A 19719-nucleotide genomic window follows, 5' to 3' on the forward strand; every position below is an offset into this window, starting at 1 on the left:
GAGAAATGAGCTGTCTGCTCTGCATTATACTGAAAATATTATTGCCAGACAAGAACAAAATTAAGACTCCATCACTCTCAAGTCTTCCCTCTTATCACCAAAAATCAGCCATTGAGTATTTCGTATCATTGGAAATGGGATCATTGTCTCTGAATCAGTAACTGAAGATGTCTTTTTGTTTTTTTAAATACAAACCACGCAATCTCACCCTGATGGTCAACAAATACTCCTTAGCATACCATGCAGTGCATAAGGGATAATCTCGTAAATAGCATGTGCTGCATATTAAAGCTTAAAAATCCCCTAAGTGTCAAGGCCTCAGGATGCAATACTTAAGACTGCAAGTCACTGATGACTGGGAAAGGCAGAGCAATGACCAGAGACAAAAATCTTGGTGATGGAGCTCCTACACAGTAGGATTCCTACTGGTCACATGTTCTTTTGTTTACTTTCTCAATCATAGAGTAATGCCTAAGATGGACTTTTCTATTATGCCCCATCACATTCCCTTTCTCTGTTTTTCTTACTAGAGCTCCCTATGTTAAGTTTCTGTTCAATCATACTGTCCAATGTTATTTCTTTGTCCCCTTCTGCTAGCTGTGTATTCCAGTTAAGCTATCTTCTCTGTTACCTGAGAAGCCCATGGAAAACGCTAGTGGGTCCTTCTTTCTACCCTAAAAGATCTCTTATTGATTCTGAAGTATTAGGAATTACAGACAGAAAATGCATTTATAGGTTATGTCATGCTTTCTTGGTACCCTTGAACTGGAACTTCAATATTCAATATTTTCAGATAATTTAGCCCTCAACTTGCAATTTTCTACTAGGCATGCAAGCTGAGTATTCTAGAGGGTTTGTGTATTCAGCCAGTCTTTTGTGAATAAAAAATATAGGATGTTTATCTTCAGTACTGGGGCAGTTCTTCAAGCTTGCCAAAGACATGCACAAATGTTTGATATTTGATTGTATACTGGCTTGCAGATTCAAAAGTTTTGGATTTACATCTACAAGATTGAGCTGCCTTTATTTTCATCTTCTCTGTTTTCCATGAATGTCAAGAAAATCCTCTAAAATTCACTACCTTTGGAGTAGTTTTTTACTGCAATTTTTACATTTATGTGCTGATGCAGATATACGCTAAATGATTTTTAGCACCCACCAGTGCTTTTTAGGTTAAGAATCTGCTTGCCCTGAGCTACACCTATAGACAGTAATACATTTATGCTGACAGTTCAGTGAGATGAAGCAGGATATATATTCTTCACTTGAGAGATTGTGATGTACATTTGCTGACCTGACAGACAAACCATCACCAGACCCACTGAAGAAAGAAGAAACACATCAGTGTACACATCATGTGAAATTATAATTCTGCTGACACTCTGAAGCATGGCAAGTATTAGTTCAATGGGATTCTGAAGTTGCTGCTGAATATTCAGGTTTCTGGAACTAAAATAATCTTGAAAATCCCATTAAAACCATAGGAACTGTTTAGTCCTGTGTATAATGTAAAAAAGATCATTTAGATGAGAGTGCTAGTTTTCATAGCAGTACTCTATAGGAATAATACAGCATTCTGCTATACTAACCTTTTTAATGTGGCATTTAAGCAATAAAATTGCAGCTCCTGATGATAAAAAAGACATCAAATTGTGATTAATGTGCTATAGACTATTTGCTTCACTATTTTCCTGTAGATTTCACAGCATTTCACTACCAGTAAGTTATCTTCTCTATTTCCTATTAATTGTCTTGTTGTCCATATGCTGATTCTTGAAACACTTTCTCCTTCTCCTACTGTGTCTTGATGGAGTGGTACTGCAACATGCCATGTCACAGCTGTATTAAGGAGAACTTACAAAAAAGCAGCACACTGTGCTAAGTGCTGATTATTACTTTCCAACAAGCATCTTGAAAATACCAGAAGTGTGAAAATTGATCTACTGAAGTACAATTTCTCCTCAAAGAAGAAAACAAGGGAAAAGAAACTGGAAGCAAGAGTCATAGTAATAGTAGTAATAAGTGTTGTTTTGCCATTTGTTTTTTTAAAGAAAAAAAAAAAAAAAAGGATGGTACTTCAATATTTTAAGAAAGTCATACTATTAAAAAAATAAACTTGTCTAGACTTAGTTTTGTACATAAAGATCAGATTTTGTGCTCTGGTTGAAAGTAAGTTCAGGACAAGTATTTTGGGACAAGCATTGTGTTAGCACTATTTTTCAGTCATTTTCACCGTTGCTTATTGCCTGTATATCTGTAAAGTGCGGAAATGCAGAAAATTCTAAATCTCAAAAAATGTACTTTCAGGTAAGGTACAAGAGATAACGTTAGTTCCAAAACTTTTTTTCTTTTTCAATTCTGACATTTCTGGTTTTATTATTTAAATTATTATGTCTTTTTTTGAAATATTTTCAACTTAATTTTACTAGTCTAAAGGATATTAGAAAGAAGCTTACAAAGCCCTAAACAATTGGAATGTCAAAATAACAAGTTTACAACCAGAATGTAACCAGAAAAGTGAACAGAGCTGATTTCATTAATTAGCATTCTATATAGACGTAAGAAGCAGAGACATAATTATCCTTTTTACTCCAAGCTATTGTATTAAATTATATTTATTTTAAAATATTTTTATTTAAACTTCATGTATTTAAAATTAATTCCTTGAAATGAAAATATTTGCACATAGGAAGTCATATTGTGTTGGGGGTTGGACTAGATGATGTTTCAAGGTCCCTTCCAACCCCTAAGATTCTGTGATTCTGTGTCCATATGTCAAGATGTACACATTGCATAACTTTCTTTCTAGGAACAATCTGCCATGCATAAGAGAAAAAGAATTACTAATTTAGAAAGAGTTCCAGAGACTCAATGACCAGTGAGATGTCAGCAAGGTTTTGATACAGTCTTCTCACTTCTGTTGTCAGTGAGGCAGGAACAAATAGTAAGTTGTATATGTGTACAACTATGTAATTTTTAAAAAAATGTGTTTCTTTTTACAGTACACAATCTTTAATACTGAAAATTCAAAATTTGTGATTAGTATCCACAAGGTAAAAAGCATTAGCCCAGAACAATACAGTTTTCTATAGTTTTGTTCCAGTCTTCTCTCACCCTACAAAATATATTTAATGGATAGTATGTTCATTTTAGTCAGTTACCAGGAGTCATTTAATTTTCCAGTTAAATTACACTTTTTCCCAGATCTCAAAAAAAATTCTTGCACATACTACATTTGTATTAAACTTGAACAAAAAATTTCCAAAGTTGAACAGTTCTTACACCAATTCACTTTTAAAAGTGTCTGCAATGTGGACTAAAACAAACTTTCCCATTACATTGTTAAATGTTTTTAAAGTATTTTCTTCAAAACTATCATTTGTTTTCTCCAAGTGTTCATAACATTTTTAGAAAAATAAATGCTCAGCAACGTGAGTAACAATATGATCTTCCAATGTGCAACACAGACTCTTCCATAGTTGCTTGAGTACTATGATATATCAGATTATCCTCTACAGGCTGGATAAGTGTTTAAATATGGCTTTAGAAGAAGTAACAATACAATACAAAATAAAGCAAATGGAAAAAAATGTTCTGTTGCTATCTGGTGTCACTCTCATTTTCTATTAACACTATCTATCCTAAGAAAAAACACCTTACAGATCATCTATTAAGCATAGGATGCCATGAAGTCTGAACACAGCCTTGCAGATTTATATTTGCTATTTACAGTGCAATCAGGACATTTTGTACCATACTATATTTTGGAAATGTATGCCCAACAGAGCATGGCAAACAGGAAATCACGGAATGGTTTAAAATTTCAGTGTTACTGCTGACTTGTATCTATCATGTTACCAATAGGTTCTACGTATCACTCCTTCCCTGCTCCACCCCAGTAAGTTTTAACTGTGAAACTCTGTGGTTTAGGTAATAAACGTAACATGATCGCCGAAGCTCTTAACCATAAAAAAAAAAATTGCATAAGGCACATATTCCACATAAAATAAACAGTTGTTCCATATGCAGTATAATCAGAATTCTAAGTTAAAGGGTCTATATACAGTCAGTACATGTCACTGAGATTACGTATGTGCTTATAATTAAGTTCCCACAATGTTTTGTTGTGCTGGGACTAATGAACCTTGCTTGCATCGTGAACCACAGAACTGCACCTATGAGAGACTAAACACCTTCTACCACCTCATTAAAAGGCAACCGCAAGCATTCTGCATCTCCCAGGCTTGGAATTGTAACATATGTTAGGGTCCTTTTATACTGCTAACATTTAGACTGGGTTACGGACACATCAATAACTTTCTTCATATATGCTTTTCTGTTCATGGGAATTCTACATACAGCCATCCTCCTATTCAGTGTCTCAAAGTAATCTGAAGACTTGCAAGGGTATCCTCTAAATTTGTAAGCATTATTTATGTCATAACATAAGTTGAAACATTTTCTTTACAGTGAGACTGAAAGCAAACTTCAGTTGTATTCAAAACCTTACCAAATACAAATAGAATATTAAAAAATTTCCCATGCTTTAAAACAAAACTGAAGTTATCTATTTAAGGAAAAAATACTATAAACTTTTAATCTCCCTAGGCCATATAGTTAATTAAACTTGGATATCTATTATTGGTTGTCTATTCTAAAAATACTAGCATCCCAGTAAGGTTACCATCACAATTTCAAATTATATTTTTTCTGTACTATAGAACCAATAAAACCATATATTATTACTCTAATTTCTGACATGTATCACAAGGTGATTACAGGTTAACTTCCCTACCTATGAAACCCCTGATAAGTAGGAGATTAAAGAAATGTCACTAAAAATGCCTTAGAAAAATGCATTTGCTAGCTTTTTGTTATTTTCCTTTTTGCTGATTTTGATTTTTTAAAGACCATATATGCATTTCCCTGTACTTTCATACAACTGATAAAAACTAAGGATTTAAAAATAATCAGACATATGGCTTTGCATATTGACAAACGACCAAAACCTCATGAGGTAATTAAGAAGTACAGAAGTCTAAATCAAGACAGACATGGATATTTGTGCTGACCTTTAAAGCAACAGATTCATTAAAAAACATACCAAAAAACCCAAAACCAATCCAAAGTAATAGCAATAACAAAACAACAAAACAAAACAAAACAACAACAACAAAAAACCAGCCAAAGAACCTGCAACATAAATCACTGGCAGAGCAACTTTATACTTCAGAAATAAAAAAAAAAAAACCCTATGCTAAATCTAAAAGAAGAAAATATTGAAACTTTACATTTTTTTCTCTTATTTTTAAGTTCTTGTTTCTAATGCTCTTTTTTTTAATGTTGCTATCCAAGTTCTATTTTTTAAAAAATGCCGAGAATGCAAAGACAGAAATTTCCAACTTCCTATTTTAATCTCTTTCCCCACTAAACCTGTAACTTGCTATTTGGCAAGTGTATTTTCTAAAGATGTTTAAAATCTTTTCTGGTTTTCCTTCACTGCTTTTCTTCATTTCCTCACTTCCTCCCCTCCATGAATACACCTTCTTTTCCTCAATTAGATTTTCCATTTCAAAAGAATAATTTGATATTTGATCCTGAAGAATAAATATCTCAGTAAATATCAGGGATATCGTAATTCTGCTCATGGATAGGGATATAAAACTGTACAGTTAATTAATTTTACTTTGCTTAGAAGCTTTTTCCAGGCTCAGCAATTACTAAAAAAAAGTTTAAAAACTTTAAGTTTGCAGTTTGAAAAAAGCTGCATTTGAATGAAGTCTGGACATACCTGTCTCAAGAATACAAATAAAAATTTGTATTCATATCTTCCACAGATTTCATGGTTGAGAAGAATTGAACAGCTATTTATTGTGAAAAAACAAAATGTGTTGGAAACAAAGTATCTCCTGAAGTCAACAAGATTCTTAAATTCAATGATCTGCTCTTTAGCAGCTATTTTTGTTCAATATGATGAAATTTCCAAGCTCATTACATGTCTTGTGAAAGTCCAAGGCAAAATTAATATATATAAATATATTAAAATTATTTTCATAAACAACACTGTAATTTAGAACTTAAAAAATATCAAGTCTGAGACTAGACAATTAATTGCTTTTGAAAAATTTTGAAAAAGGTTCAAACAGTTGTGGAGATTCAATCAAGTAAATAATTTTAATAAAAATACATTGGTTTTCATTAAAATGCTATTGTGATACCAACTGTGAATGACGTGCTAATTAAAACCAGTTAGTGTAGGAAAGTTGCAAGAGATTTGCCAGGTATAATGCAGTCACAGAGTTATCCTAAGGTTCCAGCAGTTCAAATGAGTACCTCAACTAATGGTTACAGAGAACTAATTTATTTGTATCAATCAACTAATATCTAATTTCACCTGTGTAACTAAGAAGTAAAATTATTCCAAGACAAGATTTGAGTCATGTCAGAATTATTACATATTCTTTCACATATGCCATGTCTATAAATCTATTTTTTGCAAGATTAAAAAAACTCTGTCTTGTTCCATGTTTCCACTGGTAGAATTGCATGGCAAATTTATTGGCCTTTTACAATGGGGTCACAGCTATTTAATGTGCAAAAATAAAACATATTGGAAACAAATTATCCAATGACACCAAGCTGTGTGGTCTAGTTGATACACTGGAGGGAAGGAATGTCATCCAGAGGGACCCTGACAGGCTTGAGAGGTGGGCTCATGCCAACCTCATGAAGGTCAACAAGGCTAAGTGCAAGATCCTACACCTGGGTTGGGGTGTCCGAGTTGGGCAGAGAATGGGTTGAGAAAAGCCTTTAGGAGAAGGACTTGGGGGTGTTGGTTGATGAAAAACTCAACATGAGTCAGCAGTGTGAACTTGCAGCCCAGAAAGACAACAGTGTCCTGGGCTACATCAAAAGAAGTGTGGCCAGCAGGTCAAGAGAGGTGATTCTGCCCCTCTACTCCACACTCTTGAGACCCCACCTGGAATACTGTGTCCAGTTCTGGAGCCCTCAACACAGAAAGGACACTGACCTCTTGGAGCAAGTCCAGAGGAGGGCAACGAATATGACTCAATGGCTGGAGCACCTCTCCTGTGAAAACAGGCTAAGAGAGTTGGGGCTGTTTAGCCTGGAAAAGAGAAGGCTCTGGGTTGGACCCTCCAGGAAATTTGCAGAGGGGCTTTTTTCAAGGACTTGTAGTGAAAGGATAAGAGGTAATGGATCAAAACTGGAAGAGGGGAGATTTAGGTTAGACATAAGGAGGAAATTCTTTACTGTGAGGGTGGTGAGGCACTGGAACAGGTTGCCCAGGGAAGTAGTGGATGCCCCATCCCTGGATGTGTTCAAGGCCAGGTTGGAAAGGGCTTTGAGCAACCTGATCTAGTGGAAGGTGTCTGTGCCCATACACGGGGGTTGAAACTAGAGGATCTTCAAGGTCCCTTCCAACACAAACCATTCTATGATTCTGTGAAACATATGTGATCTATCTCACAACTAAATGCAATAGCACATTGCCTATTGACAATATCATGCACTACAAACCTTTACTTTTAGGATCATGTTTTCATTGCATAACTGAATAGGTGTGATTTTTTGTGACTATTATGCACGCTTGCAAATGTAATTGTAGTTACAGCAAAGCTTGCTTTTAGTACTACCAACTTTTCTTGGTGATTTTCCCATTACACATACTTCACATACTACACAGACTTCAGATTTTAGACCCAAGCATTAAAAACAATACCTAATACCTTAGAAATGGGCAGAGATCTTTTTGAACTTTGTGATAGATCAGATATGCATCAGCCACTAGTCTTCAAATGTACTATAATGAGTACTTTCATTAATCCTAAACATCTCTCAATAAATGGCTTTAAAGAATCACAAAAATTTTCTTAAAATCAAAGGTTTTCTCCATTAACATTTTAAATTTTTTCATTGTTCATTATATTGTTTGTTTCCTCCATTAATGTTTTCATTGTTCACAATACTGTTTTTAACTCAAAATTACTATCAAAATAAAAATAATAATCTAAAACATGTATTGATAAATAGGTCAAACTTTTTCAACCCAGGCCTGTTCACTTCTAATGCGATCTCATTCTATGGTAAATCAGATGAATTCTACTCTGACAGCTTATCTCTCTCCACTGACAGAAGGTTAAACTGAATAGCTTGGACCTGAAAAACTATATTTTACACGTTTAAATGCAAAGAAAATTAAAGCCAGCAACAGAACTAGCTCTTTAACTGCAAAATGGATACAAGTACCTGACCTGTAGTGGTAAGAGCAGTTAAACCTGTGAATTACCATACAATTTATACAAAACAGAATAAACAAAATAAGGACATAACTGCTGGATAAGCAAAGTAGATTTACTGAGAACTGCTGTATCATGTCAGTAATGATTTCAGTGTATACCTTAAGGGATCATTATTTCTCAGAAGTGATATGTAATCTACTTTTTGTTTAAATTTAATTTCACAAGCCAGATGTTTTGAATTTTGTCAAAAAATGAAGAATCAAATGGCTAACAATACTATTTAGTTTCTGAGTAAGTAGCATATTTTTTCTTCATTAACTCTGATTAATTTTTAATATTACTGTCATAACTGTTCTGTCAAATGTAACTGGAAAAAGAATAAAATACTGTCAGTCTTCATCTTGCTCTCTTAATCGACTTCTTAGAATAATAAAAGGGGAGATAACTCCTGACAAAAACTAAACAAGGTAAACACCAAAACTTTCCTTCATACTGCTCCCATGCATAACAATTACAATGACAATTACAAAACACGTGTAAAGCTAAAGAAAATGGAACAGTGATTAAAAAGTATTTTAAAGTCTTACAGATACTTTTTACTATTATCACCTGTATGCAAACATGCATCTGATTAAAGTATATGCAGTTTAACTCAGCAGTCAGTGCATTCATCAGAGTAAGCCAATTCTCTTAGCTTTACTGAATACGAGGAGTCATCACTCCTATGGTTTTAAAAGGCCCACTTACGAAACCAAGTTGCATACAAGCACAGAATGATTTCAAAACAACAACTAACACGATTTTTTAACTTACAGAAGATACAGAGGGTCCACAAGATCATAATTTACATAATCTAAAATTGTCTTACCATGGTGTAGTTGTGGGCCACCTTCATAAGCTCTGTGCATCCTTGAGCATCAGCAAATGCTCGTATTCCCAAACAGTTGGATGGGTGCAAAAGCTTCATTAGAAAATCGCAGCAAACCGCTACTACTTGTCGGAGCTGTAGAAGGCAGGCAGCTGCTAGAAGATTTTCAATGGTGTCTTCTTTCAATTCCAGGCAGCCTGAAAAAGGATTTATAACAAATGTAAATTTATTTACTTGGTATTTACAAACCATGCAGTATTAAAGGGTCTTTTATATACAATCCTAGCTCTATAACTAAATCTACAGAAAAAAAGTGAAGAGAGGGATCAGTCTCTGACTGGACATCTCAGTGATCTGAACATTACAGTATTAGAAACTTTTATTTTTAAACTACTATTCATTCAACTATACAATATGGATACAAATAGGGCCTTTAAAGTCTGGAAAAGAAGAGAAGACTTAGGAATACTGGTTTTGTTTCTATAATGAGACTAAAATCTGAGTAAGTATCTGAATATCAACTAGGCTGTGATTTTTATTTTTTTTATTGTTGTTGGGTTTTTTTTGCATTGAATACATGCTAAAGCTTGCATTATATTCAGTAGTACAGAGCAAAATTCAGTCATTTACATCCTTGCAAAAAATGAAATAACTGTCTAACATAATATGACTAAAACCTTAAAAATAATACTTGAAATCTTCAAATTTCATGTTATTATTGGTAATGTGACTTTGGGATTAATTTGAGTAACATATGACAGGCCTCTCAAACCATACAGTTCTCCTACAAGACTTTATATTAGCTAAAAGAATATACATAGATGCCTAATATTATCTTCTATTAATTATTACTTTTATTGGACTGAATGTTGTAATTTCACAAGTCATTATTTTGCACATTGATGTCCTTTTTAATTATTAAAAGGTAAAAGAAGAGCTCCTATGTTAAGTTTCTGTTCCATCATACTGTCCAATGTTATTTCTTTGTCCCCTTCTGCTAGCTGTGTATTCCAGTTAAGCTATCTTCTCTGTTACCTGAGAAGCCCATGGAAAACGCTAGTGGGTCCTTCTTTCTACCCTAAAAGATCTCTTATTGATTCTGAAGTATTAGGAATTACAGACAGAAAATGCATTTATAGGTTATGTCATGCTTTCTTGGTACCCTTGAACTGGAACTTCAATATTCAATATTTTCAGATAATTTAGCCCTCAACTTGCAATTTTCTACTAGGCATGCAAGCTGAGTATTCTAGAGGGTTTGTGTATTCAGCCAGTCTTTTGTGAATAAAAAATATAGGATGTTTATCTTCAGTACTGGGGCAGTTCTTCAAGCTTGCCAAAGACATGCACAAATGTTTGATATTTGATTGTATACTGGCTTGCAGATTCAAAAGTTTTGGATTTACATCTACAAGATTGAGCTGCCTTTATTTTCATCTTCTCTGTTTTCCATGAATGTCAAGAAAATCCTCTAAAATTCACTACCTTTGGAGTAGTTTTTTACTGCAATTTTTACATTTATGTGCTGATGCAGATATACGCTAAATGATTTTTAGCACCCACCAGTGCTTTTTAGGTTAAGAATCTGCTTGCCCTGAGCTACACCTATAGACAGTAATACATTTATGCTGACAGTTCAGTGAGATGAAGCAGGATATATATTCTTCACTTGAGAGATTGTGATGTACATTTGCTGACCTGACAGACAAACCATCACCAGACCCACTGAAGAAAGAAGAAACACATCAGTGTACACATCATGTGAAATTATAATTCTGCTGACACTCTGAAGCATGGCAAGTATTAGTTCAATGGGATTCTGAAGTTGCTGCTGAATATTCAGGTTTCTGGAACTAAAATAATCTTGAAAATCCCATTAAAACCATAGGAACTGTTTAGTCCTGTGTATAATGTAAAAAAGATCATTTAGATGAGAGTGCTAGTTTTCATAGCAGTACTCTATAGGAATAATACAGCATTCTGCTATACTAACCTTTTTAATGTGGCATTTAAGCAATAAAATTGCAGCTCCTGATGATAAAAAAGACATCAAATTGTGATTAATGTGCTATAGACTATTTGCTTCACTATTTTCCTGTAGATTTCACAGCATTTCACTACCAGTAAGTTATCTTCTCTATTTCCTATTAATTGTCTTGTTGTCCATATGCTGATTCTTGAAACACTTTCTCCTTCTCCTACTGTGTCTTGATGGAGTGGTACTGCAACATGCCATGTCACAGCTGTATTAAGGAGAACTTACAAAAAAGCAGCACACTGTGCTAAGTGCTGATTATTACTTTCCAACAAGCATCTTGAAAATACCAGAAGTGTGAAAATTGATCTACTGAAGTACAATTTCTCCTCAAAGAAGAAAACAAGGGAAAAGAAACTGGAAGCAAGAGTCATAGTAATAGTAGTAATAAGTGTTGTTTTGCCATTTGTTTTTTTAAAGAAAAAAAAAAAAAAAAGGATGGTACTTCAATTTTTTAAGAAAGTCATACTATTAAAAAAATAAACTTGTCTAGACTTAGTTTTGTACATAAAGATCAGATTTTGTGCTCTGGTTGAAAGTAAGTTCAGGACAAGTATTTTGGGACAAGCATTGTGTTAGCACTATTTTTCAGTCATTTTCACCGTTGCTTATTGCCTGTATATCTGTAAAGTGCGGAAATGCAGAAAATTCTAAATCTCAAAAAATGTACTTTCAGGTAAGGTACAAGAGATAACGTTAGTTCCAAAACTTTTTTTCTTTTTCAATTCTGACATTTCTGGTTTTATTATTTAAATTATTATGTCTTTTTTTGAAATATTTTCAACTTAATTTTACTAGTCTAAAGGATATTAGAAAGAAGCTTACAAAGCCCTAAACAATTGGAATGTCAAAATAACAAGTTTACAACCAGAATGTAACCAGAAAAGTGAACAGAGCTGATTTCATTAATTAGCATTCTATATAGACGTAAGAAGCAGAGACATAATTATCCTTTTTACTCCAAGCTATTGTATTAAATTATATTTATTTTAAAATATTTTTATTTAAACTTCATGTATTTAAAATTAATTCCTTGAAATGAAAATATTTGCACATAGGAAGTCATATTGTGTTGGGGGTTGGACTAGATGATGTTTCAAGGTCCCTTCCAACCCCTAAGATTCTGTGATTCTGTGTCCATATGTCAAGATGTACACATTGCATAACTTTCTTTCTAGGAACAATCTGCCATGCATAAGAGAAAAAGAATTACTAATTTAGAAAGAGTTCCAGAGACTCAATGACCAGTGAGATGTCAGCAAGGTTTTGATACAGTCTTCTCACTTCTGTTGTCAGTGAGGCAGGAACAAATAGTAAGTTGTATATGTGTACAACTATGTAATTTTTAAAAAAATGTGTTTCTTTTTACAGTACACAATCTTTAATACTGAAAATTCAAAATTTGTGATTAGTATCCACAAGGTAAAAAGCATTAGCCCAGAACAATACAGTTTTCTATAGTTTTGTTCCAGTCTTCTCTCACCCTACAAAATATATTTAATGGATAGTATGTTCATTTTAGTCAGTTACCAGGAGTCATTTAATTTTCCAGTTAAATTACACTTTTTCCCAGATCTCAAAAAAAATTCTTGCACATACTACATTTGTATTAAACTTGAACAAAAAATTTCCAAAGTTGAACAGTTCTTACACCAATTCACTTTTAAAAGTGTCTGCAATGTGGACTAAACCAAACTTTCCCATTACATTGTTAAATGTTTTTAAAGTATTTTCTTCAAAACTATCATTTGTTTTCTCCAAGTGTTCATAACATTTTTAGAAAAATAAATGCTCAGCAACGTGAGTAACAATATGATCTTCCAATGTGCAACACAGACTCTTCCATAGTTGCTTGAGTACTATGATATATCAGATTATCCTCTACAGGCTGGATAAGTGTTTAAATATGGCTTTAGAAGAAGTAACAATACAATACAAAATAAAGCAAATGGAAAAAAATGTTCTGTTGCTATCTGGTGTCACTCTCATTTTCTATTAACACTATCTATCCTAAGAAAAAACACCTTACAGATCATCTATTAAGCATAGGATGCCATGAAGTCTGAACACAGCCTTGCAGATTTATATTTGCTATTTACAGTGCAATCAGGACATTTTGTACCATACTATATTTTGGAAATGTATGCCCAACAGAGCATGGCAAACAGGAAATCACGGAATGGTTTAAAATTTCAGTGTTACTGCTGACTTGTATCTATCATGTTACCAATAGGTTCTACGTATCACTCCTTCCCTGCTCCACCCCAGTAAGTTTTAACTGTGAAACTCTGTGGTTTAGGTAATAAACGTAACATGATCGCCGAAGCTCTTAACCATAAAAAAAAAAAATTGCATAAGGCACATATTCCACATAAAATAAACAGTTGTTCCATATGCAGTATAATCAGAATTCTAAGTTAAAGGGTCTATATACAGTCAGTACATGTCACTGAGATTACGTATGTGCTTATAATTAAGTTCCCACAATGTTTTGTTGTGCTGGGACTAATGAACCTTGCTTGCATCGTGAACCACAGAACTGCACCTATGAGAGACTAAACACCTTCTACCACCTCATTAAAAGGCAACCGCAAGCATTCTGCATCTCCCAGGCTTGGAATTGTAACATATGTTAGGGTCCTTTTATACTGCTAACATTTAGACTGGGTTACGGACACATCAATAACTTTCTTCATATATGCTTTTCTGTTCATGGGAATTCTACATACAGCCATCCTCCTATTCAGTGTCTCAAAGTAATCTGAAGACTTGCAAGGGTATCCTCTAAATTTGTAAGCATTATTTATGTCATAACATAAGTTGAAACATTTTCTTTACAGTGAGACTGAAAGCAAACTTCAGTTGTATTCAAAACCTTACCAAATACAAATAGAATATTAAAAAATTTCCCATGCTTTAAAACAAAACTGAAGTTATCTATTTAAGGAAAAAATACTATAAACTTTTAATCTCCCTAGGCCATATAGTTAATTAAACTTGGATATCTATTATTGGTTGTCTATTCTAAAAATACTAGCATCCCAGTAAGGTTACCATCACAATTTCAAATTATATTTTTTCTGTACTATAGAACCAATAAAACCATATATTATTACTCTAATTTCTGACATGTATCACAAGGTGATTACAGGTTAACTTCCCTACCTATGAAACCCCTGATAAGTAGGAGATTAAAGAAATGTCACTAAAAATGCCTTAGAAAAATGCATTTGCTAGCTTTTTGTTATTTTCCTTTTTGCTGATTTTGATTTTTTAAAGACCATATATGCATTTCCCTGTACTTTCATACAACTGATAAAAACTAAGGATTTAAAAATAATCAGACATATGGCTTTGCATATTGACAAACGACCAAAACCTCATGAGGTAATTAAGAAGTACAGAAGTCTAAATCAAGACAGACATGGATATTTGTGCTGACCTTTAAAGCAACAGATTCATTAAAAAACATACCAAAAAACCCAAAACCAATCCAAAGTAATAGCAATAACAAAACAACAAAACAAAACAAAACAACAACAACAAAAAACCAGCCAAAGAACCTGCAACATAAATCACTGGCAGAGCAACTTTATACTTCAGAAATAAAAAAAAAAAAACCCTATGCTAAATCTAAAAGAAGAAAATATTGAAACTTTACATTTTTTTCTCTTATTTTTAAGTTCTTGTTTCTAATGCTCTTTTTTTTAATGTTGCTATCCAAGTTCTATTTTTTAAAAAATGCCGAGAATGCAAAGACAGAAATTTCCAACTTCCTATTTTAATCTCTTTCCCCACTAAACCTGTAACTTGCTATTTGGCAAGTGTATTTTCTAAAGATGTTTAAAATCTTTTCTGGTTTTCCTTCACTGCTTTTCTTCATTTCCTCACTTCCTCCCCTCCATGAATACACCTTCTTTTCCTCAATTAGATTTTCCATTTCAAAAGAATAATTTGATATTTGATCCTGAAGAATAAATATCTCAGTAAATATCAGGGATATCGTAATTCTGCTCATGGATAGGGATATAAAACTGTACAGTTAATTAATTTTACTTTGCTTAGAAGCTTTTTCCAGGCTCAGCAATTACTAAAAAAAAGTTTAAAAACTTTAAGTTTGCAGTTTGAAAAAAGCTGCATTTGAATGAAGTCTGGACATACCTGTCTCAAGAATACAAATAAAAATTTGTATTCATATCTTCCACAGATTTCATGGTTGAGAAGAATTGAACAGCTATTTATTGTGAAAAAACAAAATGTGTTGGAAACAAAGTATCTCCTGAAGTCAACAAGATTCTTAAATTCAATGATCTGCTCTTTAGCAGCTATTTTTGTTCAATATGATGAAATTTCCAAGCTCATTACATGTCTTGTGAAAGTCCAAGGCAAAATTAATATATATAAATATATTAAAATTATTTTCATAAACAACACTGTAATTTAGAACTTAAAAAATATCAAGTCTGAGACTAGACAATTAATTGCTTTTGAAAAATTTTGAAAAAGGTTCAAACAGTTGTGGAGATTCAATCAAGTAAATAATTTTAATAAAAATACATTGGTTTTCATTAAAATGCTATTGTGATACCAACTGTGAATGACGTGCTAATTAAAACCAGTTAGTGTAGGAAAGTTGCAAGAGATTTGCCAGGTATAATGCAGTCACAGAGTTATCCTAAGGTTCCAGCAGTTCAAATGAGTACCTCAACTAATGGTTACAGAGAACTAATTTATTTGTATCAATCAACTAATATCTAATTTCACCTGTGTAACTAAGAAGTAAAATTATTCCAAGACAAGATTTGAGTCATGTCAGAATTATTACATATTCTTTCACATATGCCATGTCTATAAATCTATTTTTTGCAAGATTAAAAAAACTCTGTCTTGTTCCATGTTTCCACTGGTAGAATTGCATGGCAAATTTATTGGCCTTTTACAATGGGGTCACAGCTATTTAATGTGCAAAAATAAAACATATTGGAAACAAATTATCCAATGACACCAAGCTGTGTGGTCTAGTTGATACACTGGAGGGAAGGAATGTCATCCAGAGGGACCCTGACAGGCTTGAGAGGTGGGCTCATGCCAACCTCATGAAGGTCAACAAGGCTAAGTGCAAGATCCTACACCTGGGTTGGGGTGTCCGAGTTGGGCAGAGAATGGGTTGAGAAAAGCCTTTAGGAGAAGGACTTGGGGGTGTTGGTTGATGAAAAACTCAACATGAGTCAGCAGTGTGAACTTGCAGCCCAGAAAGACAACAGTGTCCTGGGCTACATCAAAAGAAGTGTGGCCAGCAGGTCAAGAGAGGTGATTCTGCCCCTCTACTCCACACTCTTGAGACCCCACCTGGAATACTGTGTCCAGTTCTGGAGCCCTCAACACAGAAAGGACACTGACCTCTTGGAGCAAGTCCAGAGGAGGGCAACGAATATGACTCAATGGCTGGAGCACCTCTCCTGTGAAAACAGGCTAAGAGAGTTGGGGCTGTTTAGCCTGGAAAAGAGAAGGCTCTGGGTTGGACCCTCCAGGAAATTTGCAGAGGGGCTTTTTTCAAGGACTTGTAGTGAAAGGATAAGAGGTAATGGATCAAAACTGGAAGAGGGGAGATTTAGGTTAGACATAAGGAGGAAATTCTTTACTGTGAGGGTGGTGAGGCACTGGAACAGGTTGCCCAGGGAAGTAGTGGATGGCCCATCCCTGGATGTGTTCAAGGCCAGGTTGGAAAGGGCTTTGAGCAACCTGATCTAGTGGAAGGTGTCTGTGCCCATACACGGGGGTTGAAACTAGAGGATCTTCAAGGTCCCTTCCAACACAAACCATTCTATGATTCTGTGAAACATATGTGATCTATCTCACAACTAAATGCAATAGCACATTGCCTATTGACAATATCATGCACTACAAACCTTTACTTTTAGGATCATGTTTTCATTGCATAACTGAATAGGTGTGATTTTTTGTGACTATTATGCACGCTTGCAAATGTAATTGTAGTTACAGCAAAGCTTGCTTTTAGTACTACTAACTTTTCTTGGTGATTTTCCCATTACACATACTTCACATACTACACAGACTTCAGATTTTAGACCCAAGCATTAAAAACAATACCTAATACCTTAGAAATGGGCAGAGATCTTTTTGAACTTTGTGATAGATCAGATATGCATCAGCCACTAGTCTTCAAATGTACTATAATGAGTACTTTCATTAATCCTAAACATCTCTCAATAAATGGCTTTAAAGAATCACAAAAATTTTCTTAAAATCAAAGGTTTTCTCCATTAACATTTTAAATTTTTTCATTGTTCATTATATTGTTTGTTTCCTCCATTAATGTTTTCATTGTTCACAATACTGTTTTTAACTCAAAATTACTATCAAAATAAAAATAATAATCTAAAACATGTATTGATAAATAGGTCAAACTTTTTCAACCCAGGCCTGTTCACTTCTAATGCGATCTCATTCTATGGTAAATCAGATGAATTCTACTCTGACAGCTTATCTCTCTCCACTGACAGAAGGTTAAACTGAATAGCTTGGACCTGAAAAACTATATTTTACACGTTTAAATGCAAAGAAAATTAAAGCCAGCAACAGAACTAGCTCTTTAACTGCAAAATGGATACAAGTACCTGACCTGTAGTGGTAAGAGCAGTTAAACCTGTGAATTACCATACAATTTATACAAAACAGAATAAACAAAATAAGGACATAACTGCTGGATAAGCAAAGTAGATTTACTGAGAACTGCTGTATCATGTCAGTAATGATTTCAGTGTATACCTTAAGGGATCATTATTTCTCAGAAGTGATATGTAATCTACTTTTTGTTTAAATTTAATTTCACAAGCCAGATGTTTTGAATTTTGTCAAAAAATGAAGAATCAAATGGCTAACAATACTATTTAGTTTCTGAGTAAGTAGCATATTTTTTCTTCATTAACTCTGATTAATTTTTAATATTACTGTCATAACTGTTCTGTCAAATGTAACTGGAAAAAGAATAAAATACTGTCAGTCTTCATCTTGCTCTCTTAATCGACTTCTTAGAATAATAAAAGGGGAGATAACTCCTGACAAAAACTAAACAAGGTAAACACCAAAACTTTCCTTCATACTGCTCCCATGCATAACAATTACAATGACAATTACAAAACACGTGTAAAGCTAAAGAAAATGGAACAGTGATTAAAAAGTATTTTAAAGTCTTACAGATACTTTTTACTATTATCACCTGTATGCAAACATGCATCTGATTAAAGTATATGCAGTTTAACTCAGCAGTCAGTGCATTCATCAGAGTAAGCCAATTCTCTTAGCTTTACTGAATACGAGGAGTCATCACTCCTATGGTTTTAAAAGGCCCACTTACGAAACCAAGTTGCATACAAGCACAGAATGATTTCAAAACAACAACTAACACGATTTTTTAACTTACAGAAGATACAGAGGGTCCACAAGATCATAATTTACATAATCTAAAATTGTCTTACCATGGTGTAGTTGTGGGCCACCTTCATAAGCTCTGTGCATCCTTGAGCATCAGCAAATGCTCGTATTCCCAAACAGTTGGATGGGTGCAAAAGCTTCATTAGAAAATCGCAGCAAACCGCTACTACTTGTCGGAGCTGTAGAAGGCAGGCAGCTGCTAGAAGATTTTCAATGGTGTCTTCTTTCAATTCCAGGCAGCCTGAAAAAGGATTTATAACAAATGTAAATTTATTTACTTGGTATTTACAAACCATGCAGTATTAAAGGGTCTTTTATATACAATCCTAGCTCTATAACTAAATCTACAGAAAAAAAGTGAAGAGAGGGATCAGTCTCTGACTGGACATCTCAGTCATCTGAACATTACAGTATTAGAAACTTTTATTTTTAAACTACTATTCATTCAACTATACAATATGGATACAAATAGGGCCTTTAAAGTCTGGAAAAGAAGAGAAGACTTAGGAATACTGGTTTTGTTTCTATAATGAGACTAAAATCTGAGTAAGTATCTGAATATCAACTAGGCTGTGATTTTTATTTTTTTTATTGTTGTTGGGTTTTTTTTGCATTGAATACATGCTAAAGCTTGCATTATATTCAGTAGTACAGAGCAAAATTCAGTCATTTACATCCTTGCAAAAAATGAAATAACTGTCTAACATAATATGACTAAAACCTTAAAAATAATACTTGAAATCTTCAAATTTCATGTTATTATTGGTAATGTGACTTTGGGATTAATTTGAGTAACATATGACAGGCCTCTCAAACCATACAGTTCTCCTACAAGACTTTATATTAGCTAAAAGAATATACATAGATGCCTAATATTATCTTCTATTAATTATTACTTTTATTGGACTGAATGTTGTAATTTCACAAGTCATTATTTTGCACATTGATGTCCTTTTTAATTATTAAAAGGTAAAAGAAGAAAAAAGACACAAAAATAATTTATTTTATTGAGTAAGTGTCATTCTTGTCCCTATGCACCCCTCCAACCATCATTTTCAAATTAATTCTTTTTCACATTATTATCTTTTATAAGCCTTTTA

At 33.6% G+C, this 19719-nt stretch overlaps 1 protein-coding gene across 1 annotated transcript in view; it reads right to left on the minus strand.

Annotated features, from left to right (window-relative positions):
• KLHL1 (kelch-like family member 1) overlaps positions 1 to 19719 on the minus strand; it is a 146012-nt gene that overhangs the window by 105334 nt on the left and 20959 nt on the right. Inside the window, exon 3 of the mRNA XM_010003488.1 lies at positions 18664 to 18860. Coding sequence (XP_010001790.1) covers positions 18664 to 18860 — 197 coding nt within the window. The remainder of the gene's footprint in view (positions 1 to 18663; positions 18861 to 19719) is intronic.

Source organism: Chaetura pelagica, unplaced genomic scaffold, assembly GCF_000747805.2.
Source record: "Chaetura pelagica isolate M959 unplaced genomic scaffold, ChaPel_1.0 scaffold106, whole genome shotgun sequence".
In the NCBI taxonomy this organism is placed as follows: Eukaryota; Metazoa; Chordata; class Aves; order Apodiformes; family Apodidae; genus Chaetura; species Chaetura pelagica.